The sequence below is a fragment of the Cervus canadensis genome, chromosome 10 (assembly GCF_019320065.1).
Source record: "Cervus canadensis isolate Bull #8, Minnesota chromosome 10, ASM1932006v1, whole genome shotgun sequence".
Lineage (NCBI taxonomy): Eukaryota > Metazoa > Chordata > Mammalia > Artiodactyla > Cervidae > Cervus > Cervus canadensis.
Genome location: NC_057395.1, coordinates 64,799,965 through 64,821,606, shown reverse-complemented (window position 1 = coordinate 64,821,606; position 21,642 = coordinate 64,799,965). Strand labels below are relative to the sequence as shown.

Genomic DNA, 21,642 nt, shown 5'->3' with positions numbered 1-21,642 from the left:
GGCTGTATATTGTCACCCTGCTTATTTAACTTATATGCAGAGTACATCGTGAGAAACGCTGGGCTGGATGAAGCACAAGCTGGAATCAAGATTGCCAGAAGAATTATCAATAACCTCAGATATGCAAATAACACCACCCTTATGGCAGAAAGTGAAGAGGAACTGCGAGCCTCTTGATGAAAGAGGAGAGTGGAAAAAGTTGGCTTAAAGCTCAACATTCAGAAAACTAAGATCATGACATCTGGTCCCATCACTGCATGGCAAATAGATGGGGAAGCAGTGTCAGACTTTATTTTTGGGGGCTCCAAAATCACTGCAGATGGTGATTGCAGCCATGAAATTAAAAGACGCTTACTCCTTGTAAGGAAAGTTATGACCTAGACAGCATATTAAAAAGCAGAGACATTACTTTGCCAACCAAGGTTCGCCTAGTCAAGGCTATGGTTTTTCCAGTAGTCATGTATGGATGTGAGAGTTGGACTATAAAGAAAGCTGAGCACTGAAGAATTGATGCTTTTGAACTGTGGTGTTGAAGAAGACTCTTGAGAGTCCCTTGGACTGCAAGGAGATCCAACCAGTCCATCCTAAAGATCAGTCCTGGGTGTTCATTGGAAGGTCTGATGTTGAAGCTGAAACTCCAATAGTTTGGTCACCTGATGTGAAGAACTGACTCATTTGAAAAGATCCTGATGCTGGGAAAGATTGAGGGCAGGAAGAGAAGGGGACGACAGAGGATGAGATGGTTGGATGGCATCACCGACTCAATGGACATGAGTTTCGATAGGCTCCGGGAGTTGGTGTTGGACAGGGAGACCTGGCATGCTGCACCTCATGGGGTTGCAAAGAGTCGGACACCGACTGAACGGCTGAACTGAACTGTTGTTCTTGTTTACTCACTTAGTTCGACTTTTATTTTTAATGATCTGTATAACAAGAATAACCTACAACTGCTGTAATTAAGGAGAAGGCAATGGCAACCCACTCCAGTACTCTTGCCTGGAAAATCCCACAGATGGAGGAGCCTGGTAGGCTGCAGTCCATGGGCTCGCTAAGAGTCGGACACGACTGAGGGACTTCACTTTCATTTTTCACTTTCATGCACTGGAGAAGGAAATGGCAACCCACTCCAGTGTTCTTGCCTGGAGAATCCCAGGGATGGGGGAGCCTGGTGGGCTGCTGTCTGTGAGGTCGCACAGAGTCGGACACAACTGAAGTGACTTAGCAGCAGCAGCTGTAATTAAGCTGGTGTTTACTGTCTTGGAACAGTGTCCCCCAGGATTGTAGTAAGTGTCATGGAAAAGAGGGACTGTGCATAGAAAGTTTGAGAAGTATGGAATTAAAGTGAACATTTTTTTTTCTAATTGCAAAACTTCTGTAAGCCTTTGTTATACTAACATGTATTCTCAATTCCTAAGAGAAGGCTATAATGTGTGGCATTTTTTGAACTTATTGATCACATAGCTTTTCCTGCCTTACTAAGATCCTGCAAAAAATAACAGGAGTAAAAAAGACATCCCAATGAGGACCAAGATTCCCCAGGGAGATTCCCTGTGGCTGCCTGACCCTTGGACCATGTCAGAGTTTTCTTACTTTCCTAAGGTAGAAGCATAGTAGTAGTAGTAGTAGTAGTGTTAGTCGCTCAGTTGTGTCCAACTCTTTGTCATCCCGTGGACTGTACCCCGCCAGGCTCCTCTGTCCATGGGATTCTCCAGGCAAGAATACTGGAGTGGATTGCCATTCCCTTCTCAAGAGGATATCCTCGACCCAGGGATTGAACCTGGGTCTCCTGCATTGCAGGCTCTTTCTTTACTGTTTGAGCTACAGGGAAAACCAAGGTGGAAGCATGCTTCTACCCATATTCTCAGTGTTTGCAGGCCAGTGTATTGAGAATGAGACATTTTTTTCACATGCTGAATTCTTTTTAATTGCCAGTAGTTCTCTAAGCTCTATACAAGAAGCTCAGTTTAGGTAAAGTTCCACCCAAAGCTAGGTGATTCTTGTCAGTACAAGTAGATGTTTTGTAATTCTCTTTCCCCCCCAAAAAAAGAATAGGATAAAGTTCTGCCTGGTGTCACAAGCTACCCTAGAGTTACACTAAAAAATGTGAAAGCACCTTGGGGCAAGCTATAATTTTATAGCTGAGGATGATATCTATATACAGCACTAAGTTCCTGTTGTGCATGAGAAAATAAGGCTTTTTGAATACCTGTCACCTGCCATGTATTTGCAGAAAAGTAAACATAAGCAATTCACCTTGCTTCTTCCTTAACTTTTGAGGATACACTTGACCTTTTAGAGTCTTTCCACCTTTTCCAAAGAGCCAGTAAGAACATCTGCAGGCCCTTTTGTTATCTGAAGCTCAGGTTTTGCCACTGCTACCCATATTCTAAAGCTCAGTTTAGGTAAATTTCAACCCAGAGCTGGTGCCCCTCTGAGAATCACCAGTGACAGTGGGTTCAAAGGTATGGTTGTGAAAACATTCTTGCTGAAGTGCTATTAGAGAATAGAGTACCAACTTAAGTTTACATGTTTGTATTTCTCAAGTTTCCAATTTAATTTATCCATAATATAGGTAGATTTCTGAACTTTTCTAAAAATAGTCATTGTCCTACAGAAATATTTAGGTTTATTTGATTTTTTTCGCTTTTATATTGTAGAGAGAGTTGTGTTTCAGATTCCCAAATTATAGATTAAGGTACACCTATCACAACACTGAATTCTTTTAACAGACTTGGAAGATGCTACAAAAACACCTGACTGCTCCAGTGGACCAGTGAAAGAGGAAAGAGGTGATCTTATCAAATTTTACAATACAATATATGTAGGAAGAGTGAAGTCATTTGCATTGAAATATGACTTGTCAAATCAGGACCATGTGGTACGTTTTTTATTTTACTATTTTATTAATATCTGTTCTCATAATTGGTTTACTATGAGTTTATTTTGGTAGATAAGTATTTCAAAGTGAAAGCCTTACTGATACATTTTACAGGAGAAAACATGCTAGTAAATAATCAGAGTGATTAAGGTTGTGATAAAACAAACTAGAGAAAATCATGGAGATTTCATCCATGAAATTACGGATGCATATGGGCAAGGACTCAATGGGAACATGGAAAAATGAAAACAGCTCTGGTGGTTTTTTTCCTTGTTTTTGATTTCTGTTGTTATATTTCTGAGAGAAATGTTTTTCTCAAGATAAAGAGAAAAGAAACTAGATAGGCTTGAATCAATAATAGAAACAACACTAAGAAATTTTTATTCCATATCTATATTTGACACTACCAGCAGGCCTTGATAAGTATTATCAGTGTATAAGCTGAAGTTGGTTCCCAGAAGAGCAGACTTCAGTTATAAGAAAGAGGAACCGAGTAGAAGCTGCATTCAGTCAGTAGCTATATATGTGTCTGTGTCTCTACATTTCTTTCCTTGTCCCTTTCAAGGAATATGAGCTGACTATCCTCAGAGGCCATGACTACTCATTCTTCTCCCTCAGTTCCACACATTCCCCACCCCCGCCATGTGCTATACTGTGAATATCTCTAACATCAGCTAATTGGGAAAAAAACAAAACTAGTTTTCCTAGCTTCAAGTGAAGATGATGAATGAAATACTAATTAAGGAGTCATCCCCATTTATGCTTGGAATAGAACATTGTATAGATTATTAAAAGTGCAGTTCCTTCTCACTTTATCTCTGAGTCCTTTGCATTTCAGTATAAAGTCTTACACTTTACACTAGTAACTCAGTCAGTAAAAGAATCTCCCTGCAATGCAGAAGACAGGAATTTGGTCCCTGGGTTGGAAAGATCCCCTGGAGAAGGAAATGGCAAGCCACTCCAGTACTCTTGCCTGGGAAATCCAATGGACAGAGGAGCCTGGTGGCTACAGTACTTGGAGTCGAAAGAGTTAGACATGACTTAGTGACTAAACCACTGAGCATAAAGTCTTAACCATTTTATTAAGAGATTTGTTCCTCGTTGGACTCTTCTTGCTGGCCCACAGAATACTGTGCCTCTCTTTTATTCTCTGTGCTACTAATTTGGTTGTGGGTATGTATGTATGGACTCTTAAGACTCTTGAGACACCTTTGGTGATCAAAGGTGCACAGAGATCAAACCAGTCAACCCTAAAGGAAATCAACTCTGAATATTCATTGGAAGGACTGATGCTGAAGCTGAAGCTGTATTAACATTGGCCACCTGATGTGAAGAGCCAGCTTACTGGAAAAGCCCTGGTGCTGCAAAAGATTGAGGGCAAGAGGGGAATGGGGAGACAGGATGAGATGGTTAGCTAGCGTAACTGACTCCATGGACATGAATTTGAGCAAACACCATGAGATAGTGAAGGACAGGAAGCCTGACACTGCCGTCCACAGGATGAGATGGTTAGCTAGCATCACTGACTCCATGGACATGAATTTGAGCAAACACCATGAGATAGTAAAGGACAGGAAGCCTGACACTGCAGTCCATGGGGTCATACAGAGTCGGACACAACTTAGCACTTAAACAACAACAATGTGTGTGTGGAGAGAGATCCTTATTGCAAGTATTAGGACAAAAGTTATTCTTTGCCTCACTTTCTGAGCATGGACATGGAAGTTCCTGTGCTCTTGGCTTATTGCTTCTGGTGTCTTACTCAGAATCCTTTAGGATTTCCTAAAAGATCCAGAAAAATAAATTTTAGTTTATCCATTAGTTATTGTTGAAAAACAAGGGTTAATGAATCATTTTTTAATTTTTTTCAGCCATAATAAGTTCTTATGGTATAACTAACTTCTAATTAGGAGATACCAATAATAATAAAAACATGGTATGGGGGGAAAGTTCCTTCCATGTTGATCCTTCACCCTTACGGGGAGGAGGGGAATGTAGAATAAAAAATGGGGTGGGATTCAAAAAAAGAAAAACTTTCATCTGATAAAAGCTTTGGTGGTGGTTTATTCGCTAAGTTGTGTCTGACTCTTGTGACCCCGTGGACTATAGCCTGCCAGGCTCCTCTGCCCATGGGATTCTCTAGGCAAGAATACTGGAGTGGGTTGCCATTTCCTTCTCCAGGGGATCTTCCCGACCCAGGGATTGAACCCAGTCTCCTGCATTGTAGGCAGACCCTTTACCAACTGAGCTATGAGGGAAGCCCTATAAAAGCTTTACTTTTATGTTATTTCAGATGGAAGCTCCGCCACTCTCTCCTTTTCCACATATTAAGCAACAGCCAGGCTCCCCACGCCGCATTTCCCAGCAGCACTCCATTTATGTGTCCCCACACAAGAATGGGTCCGGCCTTACACCAAGGAGTGCTCTGCTGTATAAGTTCAACGGCAGCCCTTCTAAGGTAAGGTGCTCCCAAACTTTACCCCAGAACGGCAATATCCATGTTAAAAAGTGGATTTCAGATTTCCAGTTAGTAATCTTTAATCTTACCCTATTTATTTTGCAAAGTTACTGCAAATAAATACAAACTCTTACTATGGCAAGTTTCCTGTGATCAAGAGCAGTGTATCCAGTTGAGGGAGTTTAATCTGTTATGACTGACATGGTATTGGGGGAGTTCTCACCAAGGGCACAGTGTGTCCTTGCTCAGGCACCATCTTGAGAAGGACCAGTAAGGCAGCATGTGCAAGTGGTCAGATATGGGGAGACACTCTAAAGAAAGACCTTGGAAGGGAAAGTTCATTTGGTGGATGTCAACCGGGATAGGGAAAAGTCTGAAAGCAGAGGCCTCTTCTGACTTACACAGACAGCTCTGTGGTCACCTCCATCTTTAGTCCCATTAATGATGATGATCCAATGGGGACATGATTGCTGTTTTCAGGTAATTCAAGGACTATCAAGTAGATGTGTTCATTGTATCTCCAAAAGCCAGAATGACTACCAACTGGAAGGAGTTGTAGTGGGATAGGTTGTAACTCAGTCCAAATACATGGCAGCTCCTTAACTTACTAGTTTCTTAACTCATGTAGATCCACAAGCATTTGTTACATTCCTGCCACACTTAGAAAACAAAGTTTACTGAGATATACCTCACAGACTTGCATTTCCTCTTCATAGAAGCTGATTTCATATAAAGACTTTTAGAAGAAATTCTTGGATAAAATCAGAAATGGGTTTAATTGAATTCTAAGGCAGTAATTTCAGAACCATAAGTCAGAATCTGGGGAGCTTGTTGAACACAGATTCCTGTCCCAGAGACTTATTGAATCACAAAGCTCTAGCAGGCAGATTCCCTAGACAGTGTTGATGCACAGCGTTCAGGAATAACTTCTCGAAGGCTGTTTTACAGTAAGACCAGCAACATTAGCATCACCTGGGAGCTTGTTAGAAGTGCAGAATCTCAGGCCTCACACCAATGCTACTGAATCTGAATCTGCGTATTATCATTCCCCAGATGATTAGTAAGCACATTAAAGTTTGAAAAGCACTGCTTCAGGAAAAAGACCTCAAACTTGATGGAAGTTTGTTTGATTTATCACAATCACCTGGAAGGCTTGATAAACTAGAGATCACTGGGTCCAATACCTAGAATGTCTGATTCAGTCAGTGTAGGGTGAGGCTTGAGAATTTGCATTCCTAATAAGCTCCCAAATGCTCTGCTGCTTGTGGTCTGATGTCCACATTTTAAAAACTATTGCTATAATGTAAATCCAATTTTTTAAATCACCTGAAAAGATTAATTCTAATCACCCTTATTAAGTTGACCTAGATTCAAAAAATAATCTCTTCCTCATTGTTTAGCTTTGGATAGAGAATAACGGGTAGGAAAAAGCAGTTAGCTTAGATCTTTGCTGCTATTTCCCCCCTTTCTCCTTTTACTCACACATATCCTCTATTTTTTGCACAGAGTTTGAAAGATATCAACAACATGATAAGGCAAGGTGAGCAGAGAACCAAGAAGCGAGCAATAGCCATCGATGGTGATGCAGAATCACCTGCCAAACGCCTCTGTCAAGAAAATGATGATGTTTTACTTAAACGACTACAGGATGTTGTCAGTGAAAGAGCAAACCACTAGTGCCCTTCTCATTTCTGTGGTAAAAGCACTTTCAGGTTGTTTTGCAGCAAGTTGGGGCTCTGTCTTTCAAAACAATCAACCCTGAAGGTAGTAAACATCACTGAGTTACAAGAAAAGTTACACCAAAGTTAAGTGGATTTTTTTTTTTTTTTTTTACTTTTATCCAAAATGTAGTTGACAGATGTATTTTGAGTTGGATTGTAAAGGAATGTTTTTAAGTGCACTTAAAAGGGAATGGTTTCAAGTGCAGTTAAAAAGGAATGGTTTTAAGTGCCTTTTAAGCATATTAATAGAATTGTTAAAATATTTGTTCTCTGAGTTTTTCAAAGTAAGGGGAAGCCTTATAATTTTTTTAGCTCACTTTTTAAAATAATCAAGTGTCCTCTCCTTCTGGGCTTTGTCATAAGAGGGTGAATATTCTATTTTTGGTAGGTATGCTTTGAGATGTTTGTGTTCCCAATTTAATATTGAGTAGGGGTTGGGTTCCCTGGCATCTAGGCCAGAGGATGATGTACGAGCCTGTCTCTGACCCAGTGTGCTAACTTCACATCCAGGTACCACTGTGGGTTGTCCAGAGGCTTCTCATGCCCTTCCTCTCCTTGAGCAGAAGCATGTTTTTACTTAAACCCATGCACTAACCCACTCCTTGCTTTCCAACCTTAAGCCTTCTTAGCCTGGTGTCACAACCTAATAAAGGAGCTACTTGCTCCTTTTTAAAACTATCATCACTTTATGTTCCAAACCATTAACTTAATTATATATGATTATATCATATAACTCTCAAGATAGGACACTGCTTCTCAGGCCAGTAGAGTAAGATACAGAAAAGCGTTGTTAGAGACTAAGTTTCCTATTAGTGAGGTAATAGCCATGATAATATGTAAGATACTGTTTTTGAGATCATTATAAGATTGATCATTCTCAATGTCTAATTGATTCCTTAAGAATAGTTGAAACCTTTCTCAAAACCATATTAAGACCACCTCATGCCTTATAATTATACTACTACGACCATGACGTAGCTGCTTATCACCTCCCGCTCTTTGCTTTCAGTATCATCAGTGCATTATGAGTTTCCCAATAGGGTCTGATCACTGGCCCCTTAAGGGTGTTTTCTAGGGCTCCAAATGCCACTTCACAAAGAATCAGCTGTTCAATATTCACTTTTCTAGTGTGTTTCCAGAATCTGGAAGGACGTGAATAAGCCATTCTTAATTAATTTTGAGAAATTTTATCAAATGTATGTTTTTTAAACTGCAAACCTTATTTTTTTAATACTAAATATTTAACTAGTGAAAAGCGAAACTGGCTCAGTCATGTTCGACTCTTTGCCATCCATGGACTGTAGCCTGCCAGGCACCTCTGTCCATGGAATTCTGCAGGCAAGAATACTGGAGTGGGTAGTGGTTCCCTTCTCCAGGGGATCTTCCCAACCCAGGGATCGAACCCAAGTCTCCTGCACTGCAGGCGGACTCTTTACTGTCTGAGCCACCAGGGAAGCCCATTTAACTAGTAACCCTGGCTAATTTGAATGAGTCTGAAATTTGGCTATTAACTAGTATCAATAATTATGATTATTAGGAATTTTATTTTTAAATTTTAAGAAGAAAAGTGAGTCTGGTCACATTTTACTTTTCTGAAAATTACATCATTTTTTTGTGTAGTATCTACACATGTTACAAGCCAAATAGCATCAAGTCTGTCTTGAATCCTTGTATATATTTTTATGTAGCTATAATTATTGTGTCATTATTAATGTGCAAAATGTAAATGAGCATTTGTGCATTGTCTTTATAAGAAAATCTGGATGTGTGTTTATCAGTTTTCTAGACTGTATATTCATGTACATAAAATGGTTAATAAAATATTGGCATTTTTGTGAGATTACTGGATAAAACCTATACTTGTGCTCTTTTCTATGTGACAGGATGCAGTTGTGCAGCCATCTAGAATCTGTGTCTCTAAATATCTGCTTTATATTTTTTAAATGTCTTAGTGTAACCAAATGTAACATTAACATTAAAACTTAGTGTAACTTAGTGTAACTAGTTAACATTAAAAGTTAATATTCTCAGTGCTTTCCAGGAGCCAGGAAGAGAATGGGGAGTGAATGACTGATTGACAAGTACAGGGTTTTCTTTTGAGGTGATGGAAATAATTTTATAACTTGATATAGGTGGTGATTGCATACCATTGTAAACTTCTTAAATGACAGTGAATTTTACACTTTAAAATAGTTATTTTTATGTTGGGAGAATTTCTCCTCAATTGAAAAATGCCTTAGGCACATACAAGAAGCAGAATTATGTCAGGGCCTTGAAATGGATCAAATTACCATACGAATTAAGGAAAAGTCTTCGATCTTCGAGTGCTTTCAGGTCAGGTATATTTATTCATTTGAGACTCAAAGCTTTAAAGTTCTTTGCTACTTAAGATATTTTTAATTATTTTTTTAATTAATTTATTTATTTAGCCACATTGGGTCTTAGTTTTGATGGCAGGACCTTTACTGGGTCATGCAGGATCTTTGGTTTAGATGCACAGACTCTCCAGTTGGGGCACTTGAGCTCAGTAGGTACTTCCCAGTATATGGGATCTTAGTTCCCTGACTAGGGATTGAACACGAGTCCTCTGCATTGCAAGGCAGATTCTTAACCACTGGGCCATCAGGGAAGTCCCAAGATATTTTTAATTTATTTTTAAAAAATTTTGGCTGTACCAGTCTTCCTTGTGACGAGCAGGCGCTTGGTTGCCCTGCAGCATTTGTGCGTGTATGCTCAGTTGCTCAGTCGTGTCCATCTGACTCTTTGCAACCCCTTGGACTGTAGCCCATCAGGCTCCTGTGTCTGGGATTCTCCAGGCAAGAATACAGGAGTGCGTTGCCATTTCCTTCTCCAGGGGATCTTCCCAACTCGGATCAAACCCATGTCTCCTGCATTGGAAAATGGATTCTTAACCACTGGACCACCAGGGAGGTCCCTCTAATTATGTGGTTGTGAGTGAGTGTGAGTGTGAAGTCACTCAGTCGTGTCCGATTCTTTGCAACCCCATGGACTGTAGCCTACCAGGCTCCTCCATCCATGGGATTTTCCAGGCAAGGGTACTGGAGTGGGTTGCCATTTCCTTCTCCAGAGGATCTTCCCCACCCAGGGATCGAACCTGGGTCTCCTGCATAGTAGGCAGACGCTTTACTGTCTGAGCCACCAGGGAAATAATTATGTGGTTAGATTGTTTAAATTTTTAAAAAAAAAAGTTTTTTAAAGATGGTAATATTCCTGCTTGTTTTTATTTTGTTCCTTACACTGCTTTCACTAAGTCAACAAACCTAATTGGCTGTTTACTCTATGCCTGGCCCTTTGCTATGTGCTAGGGATATAAAAGTGATGCAGGCATAGTTCCTGTCCTCAAGGTATATTTGTAGTCCATTAATATAATGGTGTAAGCATAGTAGTACAGCACTACACGGAGAGGGATGGTGTTAGCACAGAGTGGATGACTCACTCTGCCTGAACAGCTGTGTCAGGGAATCTAAAATCACTCTAAGTAGTAGTGTTAGTTGCTCAGTTGTGTCCGACTCTTTGAGATCCCATGGACTGTAGCCCACCAGGCTCCTCTGTCCATGGGAGTGGATTGCCATTCCCTTCTCCAGAGGATCTTCCCAACCCAGGGATCAAACCTGGGTCTCCTGCATTGCAGGCAGATTCTTTACTATTTGAGCTACAGGGAAGACCAAAATCGCTCTAAAGTGGGGGCCAAATGGTAATTTAGTCCTTGAAGTGAAGTCGCTCAGTTGTGTCCGACTCTTTGCGACCCCATGGACTGTAGCCTACCAGGAGCCTCAGTCCATGGGATTTTCCAGGCAAGAATACTGGAGTGAATTGCCATTTCCTTCTCCAAATTTAGTCCTTAGGGATGACTAACTGCCTGGGCAGTAGAAGACAGAGAGCACAACCAGTATAAAGTCCCAGAGGCATGAAAGTACTGTAGGTTTAGGAATTGCAGATACTTCAGCGAGGTTGAAAGGAAGTGTACATACTCAAAAGTGCAGTGCAAAGAGGGCTAGAAAGGGGCCTTTCTTACTTGGGCTCTAAGGCAGGTTAGAGAGCTCAGGCTTGGTCATTTCCAATGGTTCTCAACATTGACTGCAGCTGGGGAGTTTTAAAAAATACATCGGTGAATGGGCTTCTCCCCCCAGAGGTTTCTGATTTAATTGGTTTGGGGAACAACCTAGCTTTAGAATTTTTAAATACTCCCTAGGTGAGTCCAAAATCACTGCCATTGGTTACTGCAGCCATGAAACGCTTGCACCTTGGAAGAAAAGCTATGACCAACCTAAATAGCATATTAAAAAGTAGAGATATCACTTTGCCCACAAAGGTCTGTATAGTCAAAGCTATGGATTTTCCAGTAGTCATGTACAGATGTGAGAGTTGGACCATAAAGAAGGCTGAGCACCAAAGAACCTATCCTTTCAAACTGTGGTGCTGGAGAAGACTCTGAGAGTCCCTTGGACTACAAGGAGATCAAACCAGTCAATCCTAAAGGAAATCAACCCTGAATATTCATTGGAAGGATTGATACTGAAGCTGAAGTTCCAATACACTGGCCACCTGATGTGAAGAGCCAACTCAGTGGAAAAGATCCTAATGCTGGGAAAGATTGAGGGCAAGAGGTGAAGGGGGTGACAGGATTAGCTGGTTGGATGGCATCACCGACTCAATGGACGTGAGTTTGAGCAAGCCCCAGGAGATGGTGAAGGACAGGGAAGCCTGGCATACAACAATCTGTGGGGTTGCAAAGAGTTGGACATGACTTAGCAACTGAAAAACAACAGGTGAGTACCTAAGGTGAGAACCACTGGTATATAGCTCAAGGGGGGGCCACTAAAGTGTGTTTTTTTTTGTTTATAATATTTATTTAATTTAGACTGTGCTGGGTCTTGGTTGCAGGGCTTCCCAAGTGCAGTGGAAAAGAATCCACCTGCCAGTGCAGGAGATGCAGGTTCAGTCCCTGGGTTGGGAAGATCCTCTGGAGAAGGAAATGGCAACCCGCTTCAGTATCCTTGCCAGGAAAATTCCATGGACAGAGGAGCCTGGTGAGCTACAGTCCATGGTGTTGCAGAGTCAGACATGACTGAGCTTGCACACAAGGTAGGGGTGGGGCTGGGGGGGGCAGTCTTAGTTGCAGCACATGGGCTCTTCTATCTTTGTTGTGATCTGTGGGACCCAGCATGAGAACTCTTAGGTGCGGCATGTAGGATCTAGATCCCTGGCTAGAGATTGAACATAGGCCCCCTGCTTTGGGAGCGCGGAGTCTTAGCCTCTGGACCACCCGGAAAGTCCCAAAGTGGTTTTTTAATTTTACGTGGATAATGATAAAATCTGATGTTTATTTTAGAGCAGCAGTTCCCTAACTTGCCCAAAGATAAGGATTACCTGAGACACTTGACTCCTAGGCCCCACCCTTGACCAAAGGAATAAAATCTTCAGGAATTTTGTTAATCTCTGTTTCAAGTGATATTTAACCTCAAGCAAGTCAGAGACGTTTCTAGAAGTGTTTCTCAAATTTTAAGAGCATAGGACTCACCAGGATTGTTAACCTTGTTAAAAATGCAGTCTGGGGAAAAAAAAAAAAATGCAGTCTGGTGTTGGGTCTGAGATTTTGCTTTTCTAACCAGCTCTTACCTAACACCAGTGCTGCTAGGCCAAGGACTGTGCTTTGAACAGCAAGTTTTAGAAATCTGGAAGCTATGTGGAGGACTGATTAGAGGATGTTTAGCCTGATGAGAGACAGTCATTTTTAACTTGGTTAATTTTACCACCTTCAGGGACTTTGACAATGACATCTTTGCATTTTGGGTTGTCACAACTGGGCATGGGAGGTGGTGCCCAGTAGGTAGCTAGCAGACAGAAGCCAGAGATGCTGCTAAACACCCTCCACTGTACCGGGCAGGCTCACAACAAAGAATTATCCAGCCCTAGTATCAGTTGTGCCAATCCCTGAATGAAGTGAACTTTTACCTGGGCAAGAAGAGCTCTGTGTTTCAATGTCCTAGTAGTGGAGATAGAAAAGAAACCACCAAGGGTTACCCAACTGAGCAGGTATGGAGTCCTAGTCAGTGATGGCTTTATAAAGAAGATGACTTTCCAGGAAGGATTCATGGTAATAGATTCCAGGTAGGGTAACTAATACACACGAGGGATTATTTAGTGTTGATGATAGATCCTTAATATGTTGAAGAAAATGTTCCTGAGGTTTCAGATTCTACCTATGTCAGTGGTTCCATCAAATTTTCCCATGGTAAGAATCACCTTTGCGGGTTTATTAACTATGCAGATTTAAAGTGTAGTACACACACACACAAAAAAATAAAGTGTAGTACACAAACAGCTTTGTTAAGCATCCCAGGCTATTATTCTTACCCAGGAAGCTCAGAAGGTACCTGTCTAGTAATCAGGAATACAGAGATCTGGGTGCAAACATCTGCCCTGGCACTGTCTCACCAAACCAAGTGGAACTTAACTGCTTACTCACCTCAGTTTGGTCACCATCACTTCAGGAAATAATTAATTATGGAAAATAACATTCATTGTAGAAAACTTAGATTATACATAAGCAAAAAAATAAAAACTATATTCCCACCAACTAGAGGTCATCTTTTCAAATTTAAAAAACATGTATTATGTTTTTTCACTTGAGGAAATTGTGTAAATCTTGTTTTATACTATGTTGAATTTTTTTCCAGCTCATTGAGGAAATGAGCTCATACCTCATTTCCAGCTCATACCTCATTGAGGCATAATTTACATAGAATAAAATATACCCATCTTAAGTGTATAGTTTGGTGAATTTTAGTAATTATGTATGATTCTATAACTACCACCACAGTCTTCATCTTACTGTGCTTTGCTTTATTGCTCTTCACAGATAATTGCTTTTTTTTTTTTTTCAACTGAAAGTTTGTGGCAACTCTGCATCAAGCAAGTCTTTTGGACTTTGCAACAGTATTTGCTCCTTTCGAATTAGAGTTTTCATCTTTTCCAGATATATGCCCAGGAGTGGGATTGCTGGATCACATGGCAACTCTATTTTTAGTTTTTTAAGGAACCTCCATATTGTTTTCCATAATGACTGTGTTCTCAGTGACCTCTTTTTTTTTTTCGCAGTGACCTCTTGATGTGAATCTTCCTAGACTTTTTTCAGTGAATGTATTATATATTTTTAAAGTATTAGTAAAAATGGATCATATGTGTAATTTCATATATCCTTTTTGGTGGTGGTGGTTTAGTTGCTAAGTCGTGTCCGACTTTTGCAACCCCATGGACCTGCCAGTCTCCTCAGTCCATGGGATTCTCCAAGCAAGAATACTGGAGTGGGTTGCCATTTCCTTCTCCAGGGGATCTTCCCAACCCAGGAATCAAACCCGGGTCTCCTGCATTGCAGGCAGATTCTTTACCTACTGAGCCATGAGGGAAGACTGTATCCTTTTTGCGATGTCTAAATTTTACCTCTCTCACAGTATTAATGCTTGTGTTCCAAAGGATTATTTTTTTTTTTTTTTAGTATTTGTTTGACTGTATCGAATCTTAGTAGCGGCACATAGGATTTTCATTGTGTTATGCAAGATCTTTTCACTGTGATGCACTGATTCTTTACTTGGGGTGTGTGGGCTCCAGAGCAGGCAGCCAGTGAATTATTTATGTTATCATTAAACAAGGAAAGATTAGCACAATCACTGCAGCCACTGCTGGAGGTGTCCTCGACAAGATGAAGCACAACATTTGGGACCACTGTTCTCAGGCCAGTGAATACTCAGCCAAATATATCAGGAACTGCATCACCCAGTTTAGTGCAAGACCAGACAAATACTTCACGCTGGGGCTCCCCTCTGGGAGCACCCCCACTTGGCTGCTACAAGAAGCTGATTGAGTACTGTAAGAATGAAGACCTGTCCTTCCAATATGGAAGACTTTCAACATGGATGAGTGTGTGGGCCTTCCTTGAGACCACTGAGAGAGTTACCAGTCCTTCATGTGGGACTCCTTCCTCAAACACATTGACATCCACCCAGAAAACACCCAAATTCTGGATGGGAATGCAGCTGGCCTACAGGCTGAGCGTGATGCCTTTGAAGAGATGATCAAGGCTGCAGGTCTGTTTGTTGGAGGCATGGGCCTTGATGAACACATTGCCTTTTACAAGTCAGGCTCCAGTCTGTTGTCCAGGACCCATGTGAAGATGCTGGCCACGGACACTATACTGGCCAGTGCTTGGTTCTTCAGTGGTAATCTCACCAAGGTGCCCACCATGGCCCTGACAGTGGGCATGGGCACTGACTGTCATGGGTGCTAGAGAGGTGGTGATCCTCATCTCAGGGGCTCACAAGGTGTTTGCTCTGCACAAGGCCATCGAAGAGGGAGTGAATTATATGTGGACTGTGTTTGTCTTCCTACAGCATCCCCACATGGTGCTCATGTGTGATGAGGATGCCACCCTGGAGTTGAAAGTGAAGATTGTCAAGTATTTCAGAGATTTAAAGCTTGTTCATACCAAGTTGATAACCCCTGTGCAATATCAAAGAGAAAGAAATAGAGAAAAGCCAGCCTTTTAAGAAGCCATATACTGATTAGCTGATGCTACTTGTAGTCTCAAGGACCTCACTGGGACAGGTGGGTCTCTCTGAAGATTGTCTTTAGGAAGACAGAATTCTTTTTCTTTAATCTAGTATGGTTACTAGCTAAATGGGTGAACTTGTTCTTGGTGGTGCAGTGTGGAGTCCAGTCATGGAATTCAGCTAGTTTATAATTTAATCAGAAAAAAATCACTACATAATTTTGATGTTTGCCCCACAGATTTGGGGTTTTTAACTTTTTATTGTGCCTCTAACACTGTTCATGTGTACAGTATACTCCCATCAGGAATTTCTATCATTACATGCACTGATTCTCAATTGAGAGGGAGTTTGGGGCTTATGTGTATTGGACAAAACCTCTTTGGAAAGTCTTAAGAGCTTGTCTTGGGTAGCCCTGCCCCTTGTTTTAGAATCATTGTTCCGGATTAAGGAACAAACTCAATGTCTAAAATCAGTGTAAGGCAGCAGTCCCTTTAGTCAGTAACATGTGCCATGGGAAGAAAACTCTCCCTCACTGTTTTTCCCCAGCTAGGAAAACTTTGCCCAGCTGTTTTTTCCTGCTCTCTCAGTTGGCCTTTCCATGAACTCAGAGGCCTCCTTGAGAGGGTATTCGGGTGGGTGGGACTAAAGAGAAGGCTTTTGCCTCAAGGGGCCCAGCTTCATCAGACTCCTACCCCTTGGGGACGCTCCAGCACCAGGAGAAAGGCAGAGACCCTGTGTTTTGTTCCAAGGTCTCACTGTAGCGCCTCTCTTATATACACTCATTCGTAGGTAGGAAGTTCATGGGGGCAACAGACACAACCAATATTCAGTGTTATGTTGAGCCAGGGGTATGGGGTCAGGGGAAGTAGCTTAATTATGAGTTTAGAAACAATACCAGAGAGACGTGTTTTCTGTGTCCCTAAGAGTTGAGTGCCAAGAAATAGATCAAGTGCTTCTAGAGTTGTCTAATATCCTTTCTCCACTTAAAATGTTCTGCCCTTCTAACCTCCCAGGTCTGTGTGGTGTGGTCTGATGTTCCCAAAACATCAGGAAGTACACTTTTGCCCCATTACCCTTCACTCCTTGTTCACAGGATGAGTCTGTATTCCCTCTTACGCCTCGATGGCCTGGAAGCTGCCTCCTCCTCCTTCCAGTGTTTGTGCCTGTTTGAAGTCGCTCCTGCCTCTATTTCTGGAACGGTCGTTCAGAGCCTGGCTCAGGCCTGTCTTTAACTGCTGTGTTTGGTACCAGCATTTCATTTTCAGCTTTTATACGTGATTGTGCTATCGTTCTGGTTGTTTGTTTGTTTGTTTCATTTTTTAAGTTTATTGTTATAGATTTATTTATTTTTGGCTGCACTGGGTCTTCGTTGCTGCATGTGGGCTTTCTCTAGTTGAGTCGAGCGGGGGCTTCTCACTGCGGGGGCTTCTGTGGTGGAGCACAGGCTCTAGGGCATTCAGGCTTCAGTAGTTGCAGCTCTCAGGCTCTAGAGCACAGGCTCAGTTGTGGCGCATGGGCTAAGTTGCCCTACAGTATGTGGAATCTTCTTCAACCAAGAATCGAACTCATGTCCCCTGCATTGGCAGATGGATTCTTAACCACTGGACCACCAGGGAAGTCCTGTCGTTGTGTTTTAACCTAATGAATCAATGGACTTGTTTTACAGTGTGATATTTTCTATTAAATCTAGTACTTTCAAGGAAAAAATACAGAAAGATTTTAAAGGTTTTAGATTTATTTCTTTGTTGAATTTGTTTCAGATACTGGCATTTGGAATAAATTTAGTGAGTCTAATGTTTGCAAAGTTAAGAATTAGACACTATTTCATCTGTAATATTATGATGCAAGTTGGCTAAAACACGAGATATTCATTACATAATGGAGTACCCACAGGCTCCCTTACTTCATTTGGGTCTCTGCTCAAGTGTCAGCTGATAGCACTTCCCAGCCTTTCCTATACTGTTACTTAGCATGTTTTCTTTTTCTTCCTAGAATGTATAATCTATTCATGTATTATCTGAATCCACCACTAGTGAATGAAGCACCATGTAGGTGGAACATTTTTTCTGTAGTTTTCCCAGAGTATTGAATGATTCATTGAAGGAAGTATGGGCTCGACATTTGCTGAATTAGTGAACTGAAGAAAGAAGCTTAGTGATGCTTTCTCCGTTGTTTTTTTTTGGTGGTTTTCTTGGCCTCTTGGCATGTGGGATGTTAGTTCCCCAAACCAGGGGTTGAAACCCCACCCCCCACACCCCCCACTGCAGTGGAAACACAGAGTTTTAACCACTGGACCACCAGGGAAGTCCCCAGGTTGCTTTTTATAATAATTATGTCTCACATGTACTAAGCATGTACATACTGCAATGAACAAGGGGGCATATTTGTTGTTGTTATTCAGTCACTAAGTCACGTCCAACTCTTTGTGACTGCAGCCACGAAATTAAAAGATACTTACTCCTTGGAAGAAAAGCTATGACAAACCTAGACAACATGTTAAAAAACAGAGACATTACTTTGCCAACAAAGGTCCACATAGTCAAAGCTATGGTTTTTCCAGTAGTCATGTATGGATATGAGAGTTGGACCATAAAGAAAGCTGAAAGCCGAAGAATTGTTGCTTTTGAACTGTGGTGTTGGAGAAGACTCTTGAGAGTCCCCTGGACTGCAAGGAGATCAAACCAGTCAATCCTAAAGGAAAAAAAAAAAAGAAAAAAAAAAAAATCCTAAAGGAAATCAGTCCTGAATATTCATTAGAAGGACTGATGCTGAAGCTGAAGCTCCAATACTTTGGCCACCTGATGCAAAGAGCTGACTCATTAGAAAAGACCCTGATGCTAGGCAAGATTGAAGGCAGGAGAAGAAGGGGACAACAGAGGACGAGACAGTTGGATGGCATCACCGACTCAATGGACTTGAGCTTGAACAAGCTCCAGGAGATGGTGAAGGACAGTGAAGCCTCGCATGCTGCAGTCCATGGGGTCACACAGAGTCAAACACAACTGAGTAACTGAACAATGTACTAAGTGAGTGACAAAATGTACTAAGCATTTTCTATGTGCCACACCAAATTCCCATAAAACCCTATAACAAAACTGTTTATAGAGGAGGAAATTAAAGCTCAGAGATTTTAAGTAACTTGCCCAAGGTCACAAGATTCAAACCCAAGCACTCTGGTTCTATAGTCCATTTTTTAAAAATTCAGTGAAATTGGGGGGTTTTGTGTGGTAAAATATGTGTAACATAAAACTGATCATTTAATTATTTTAAGTATACAGTTTACTGGCATTAACATTCATGTTGTTGTGCAACCAATCTCCAGAAATTCTTCATCTTCCAAAACTGTAACTTTATACCCATTAAACAACAGCTCCCTTTTCCCTGCCCCTCCCTGCCCCTAGCAACTACCATTCTACTTTCTGTTTCTCTTATTTTGACTACTTTCTGATTGGCTTATTTCACTTAGCATAATATCCTCTGGGTTCATGCACGTTGTAGCATGTGTCAGAATTTCCTTCTTTTTAAAGATGACTAAATATGCCATTATGTGTATTGACCACATTTTGTTTATCCATTCACCCTTGGATGGACTGCAGCCCAATTCTAATCTGTTAACTTTTCAAAACTGTGTCTTTTGATATTAATCTTGAGGTGACAGATTATGGGAAGTGCCAACTGTTTTTCTTAAACTTCTCTCTTTTTTCTGTGGGAAACATTCTTACTTCTTCTTTCTGTTTTGGAATAGATCTCAGCCCCATCACACACACAGGAAATTCAACTTGTTGAAAACTTTCCATCCAAAAAGTTGCTCACAAAAAAAAAAAAAGTTGCTCACAATAAATATTTGGGGATGGACAGGGCTTGTTAAGTGGTCCAGTAACAATCTTCTCCCTTCACTCCAATCCGTCACTTCCAGACCCTCTCTCCCAGTTGCCTCTTGGGAGCCCTAGATTCCTTGCTTTTATTACATGTTCTCTAAATTTCCTACCTTACCATCAGCTTTCACCAACATCCTGAAAATTGAGTCAGGTTGGCACTGAAAAGGGTCTTTTTCTTCAAGGAACCCTGCTCTCCTGCTCAGAATGCAGTGCCAGTTTATTCCCAGATACTCAGAGCACACTAGATGGGAGAATGTTCAGTCCCCTAAAGCTGCCTTACATGTAAATTATACTTCTCATTAGTAGGGATAATTGACGTTTCCTCAGTCTTTTGAAAATATGTGAATAAGAGCATCTTACTGTTTTGTTTTTGGTTGTGTTTGTTTATTTTGGCTTCAGCATGTGGGATCTTAGTTCCCTGACCAAGAATCGAACCCGCATTCCCTGCATTGGAAGTGGGGAGTCTTAGCCACTGGACCACCAGGGAAGTCCCCCATATAAGAGTATCTTAAACATTACTGTGTATATTGGCATACTCTAACTCACAATATAGGAAAATACAATACAGTAAGTCCCCTACAAATGAACAAGTTCCATCCCAAGAGTGCGTTCGCAAGTCCAATTTGTTCATAAGTCCAACAAAGTTAGCCTAGATACCCAACTAACATAATTGACTATACAGTACTATACTGTAAATAGGTTTATAATATTTTTCACACAAATAATATGTAAAAAACAGACCAAAAATAAAACATTTTTAATCTTACAGTACAGTACCTTAAAAAGTACAGTGAAATGAATTGAAATTGCTCAGTCAAGTCTGACTCTTTGTGACCCCATGGACTGTAGCCTACCAGGCTCCTCCATCCATGGAATTTTCTAGGCAAGAGTACTGGAGTGGGTTGCCATTTCCTTCTCCAGGGGATCTTCCTGACCTGGGGATCGAACCTGGGTCTCCTGCATTGCGGGCAGACGCTTTACTATCTAAGCCACCAGGGAATCCCTAATCTTACAGCACAGTACCTTAAAAAGTACAGTAGTGCAGCACAACGCCTGGCATAGAGGCACTGGCATCGAGTGAACAGACAAGCGTTACTGACTGGAGGAGCGAGAGAGGGTGGGAGATGGTAGAGCTGAAGGATCATCCGCAAAAAGAGGAGGGCAAGCTGTAGTTTCACTCATGCCTGACGTTGATGGCACAGGTTCTGGTTCCTTGCTGGATTCAACTCTATCTACCCACTTGACATGAGTTTGAGTAAGCTCCGGGAGTTGGTGATGGACAGGGAAGCCTGGAGAGCTGCAGGCCATGGGGTCACAAAGAGTCGGACACGACTGAGCAACTGAACTGAACTGAACCCACTTGAAAAAATGGTCCAGTGATGACTGGGTAGTAGCTCTTTTTTTCTCATTGTAGATGACATGGTAGCACTGGATTGCATTCTGAACGGCTGCTGCATCCTTTATGCACTGTTCTACATTCGGCTCCTGTGCCTCAGAAACTAACAGTGCCTCCTCAAATAAGGAAAATCCCCTCACCATTTCCTGTGTCATGAATCTCTTCCATTCTTCAGTTACTACTTCTTCCTCTTGTCTCTAATCGTCCTTCCTCTGGGCCTCCAATTCCATCAGGCCTTCATTAGTAAGCTCCTTGTGTTGCACAGAAAGTTCCATTGTTTTCACTTGGTGCTTCTTAGCAATACCAGCTACATCACCACTCCTTTTCGCTTGCTTACAGACATCCTGGGCTTGAAATGAAAATACTGTGCTACTGTACTCTATACAGTACAGTAAAGTACACAAAAGCATAACCACTTATAGAGGACGCACACAGGTGACCATGGACACCAGACACATGAACTAACTTCCATGTTTGGACATGCAAATGCACATTTGAGTCTTTTTTTTTTTTAAGATTTTTTGATGTGGACTATTTTTTAAAAGTCTTTATTGAATCTGCTATAACAGTGCTTCTGTTTTACATTTGTTTTTTTTTTTGCCACGAAGCATGTTGGATTTTAGCTCCCTGAGTAGGGATCGAACCCAAACCCCCTGCATTGGAAGATAAAGTCTTAACCACTGGACTGCCAGGAAAGTTCCAGGTTTATATCTTTGAAAGTTTGCAATTTGAAGGTTTATA

At 41.4% G+C, this 21,642-nt stretch overlaps 1 protein-coding gene, 1 non-coding gene and 1 pseudogene across 3 annotated transcripts in view; 2 read left to right on the top strand and 1 right to left on the bottom strand.

The window, feature by feature from the left end:
• Window positions 1–8,905, top strand: part of RBL1 (RB transcriptional corepressor like 1) — a 60,829-nt gene extending 51,924 nt beyond the window's left edge. For both annotated transcript variants that reach the window (XM_043478662.1, XM_043478663.1), the window contains 3 exons: window positions 2,730–2,878; window positions 5,172–5,336; window positions 6,843–8,905. In XM_043478662.1, coding sequence (XP_043334597.1) covers window positions 2,730–2,878; window positions 5,172–5,336; window positions 6,843–7,013 — 485 coding nt within the window. In that variant the 3' untranslated portion in view covers window positions 7,014–8,905. The remainder of the gene's footprint in view (window positions 1–2,729; window positions 2,879–5,171; window positions 5,337–6,842) is intronic.
• A 1,246-nt stretch (window positions 8,906–10,151) lies between these two features.
• On the bottom strand, window positions 10,152–10,223 carry TRNAS-ACU. Its single transcript has one exon. It is a non-coding gene; the product is annotated as a tRNA-Ser (tRNA).
• A 1,989-nt stretch (window positions 10,224–12,212) lies between these two features.
• LOC122447921 lies at window positions 12,213–16,188 on the top strand (annotated as a pseudogene).
• The last annotated feature ends 5,454 nt before the right edge of the window (window positions 16,189–21,642 follow it).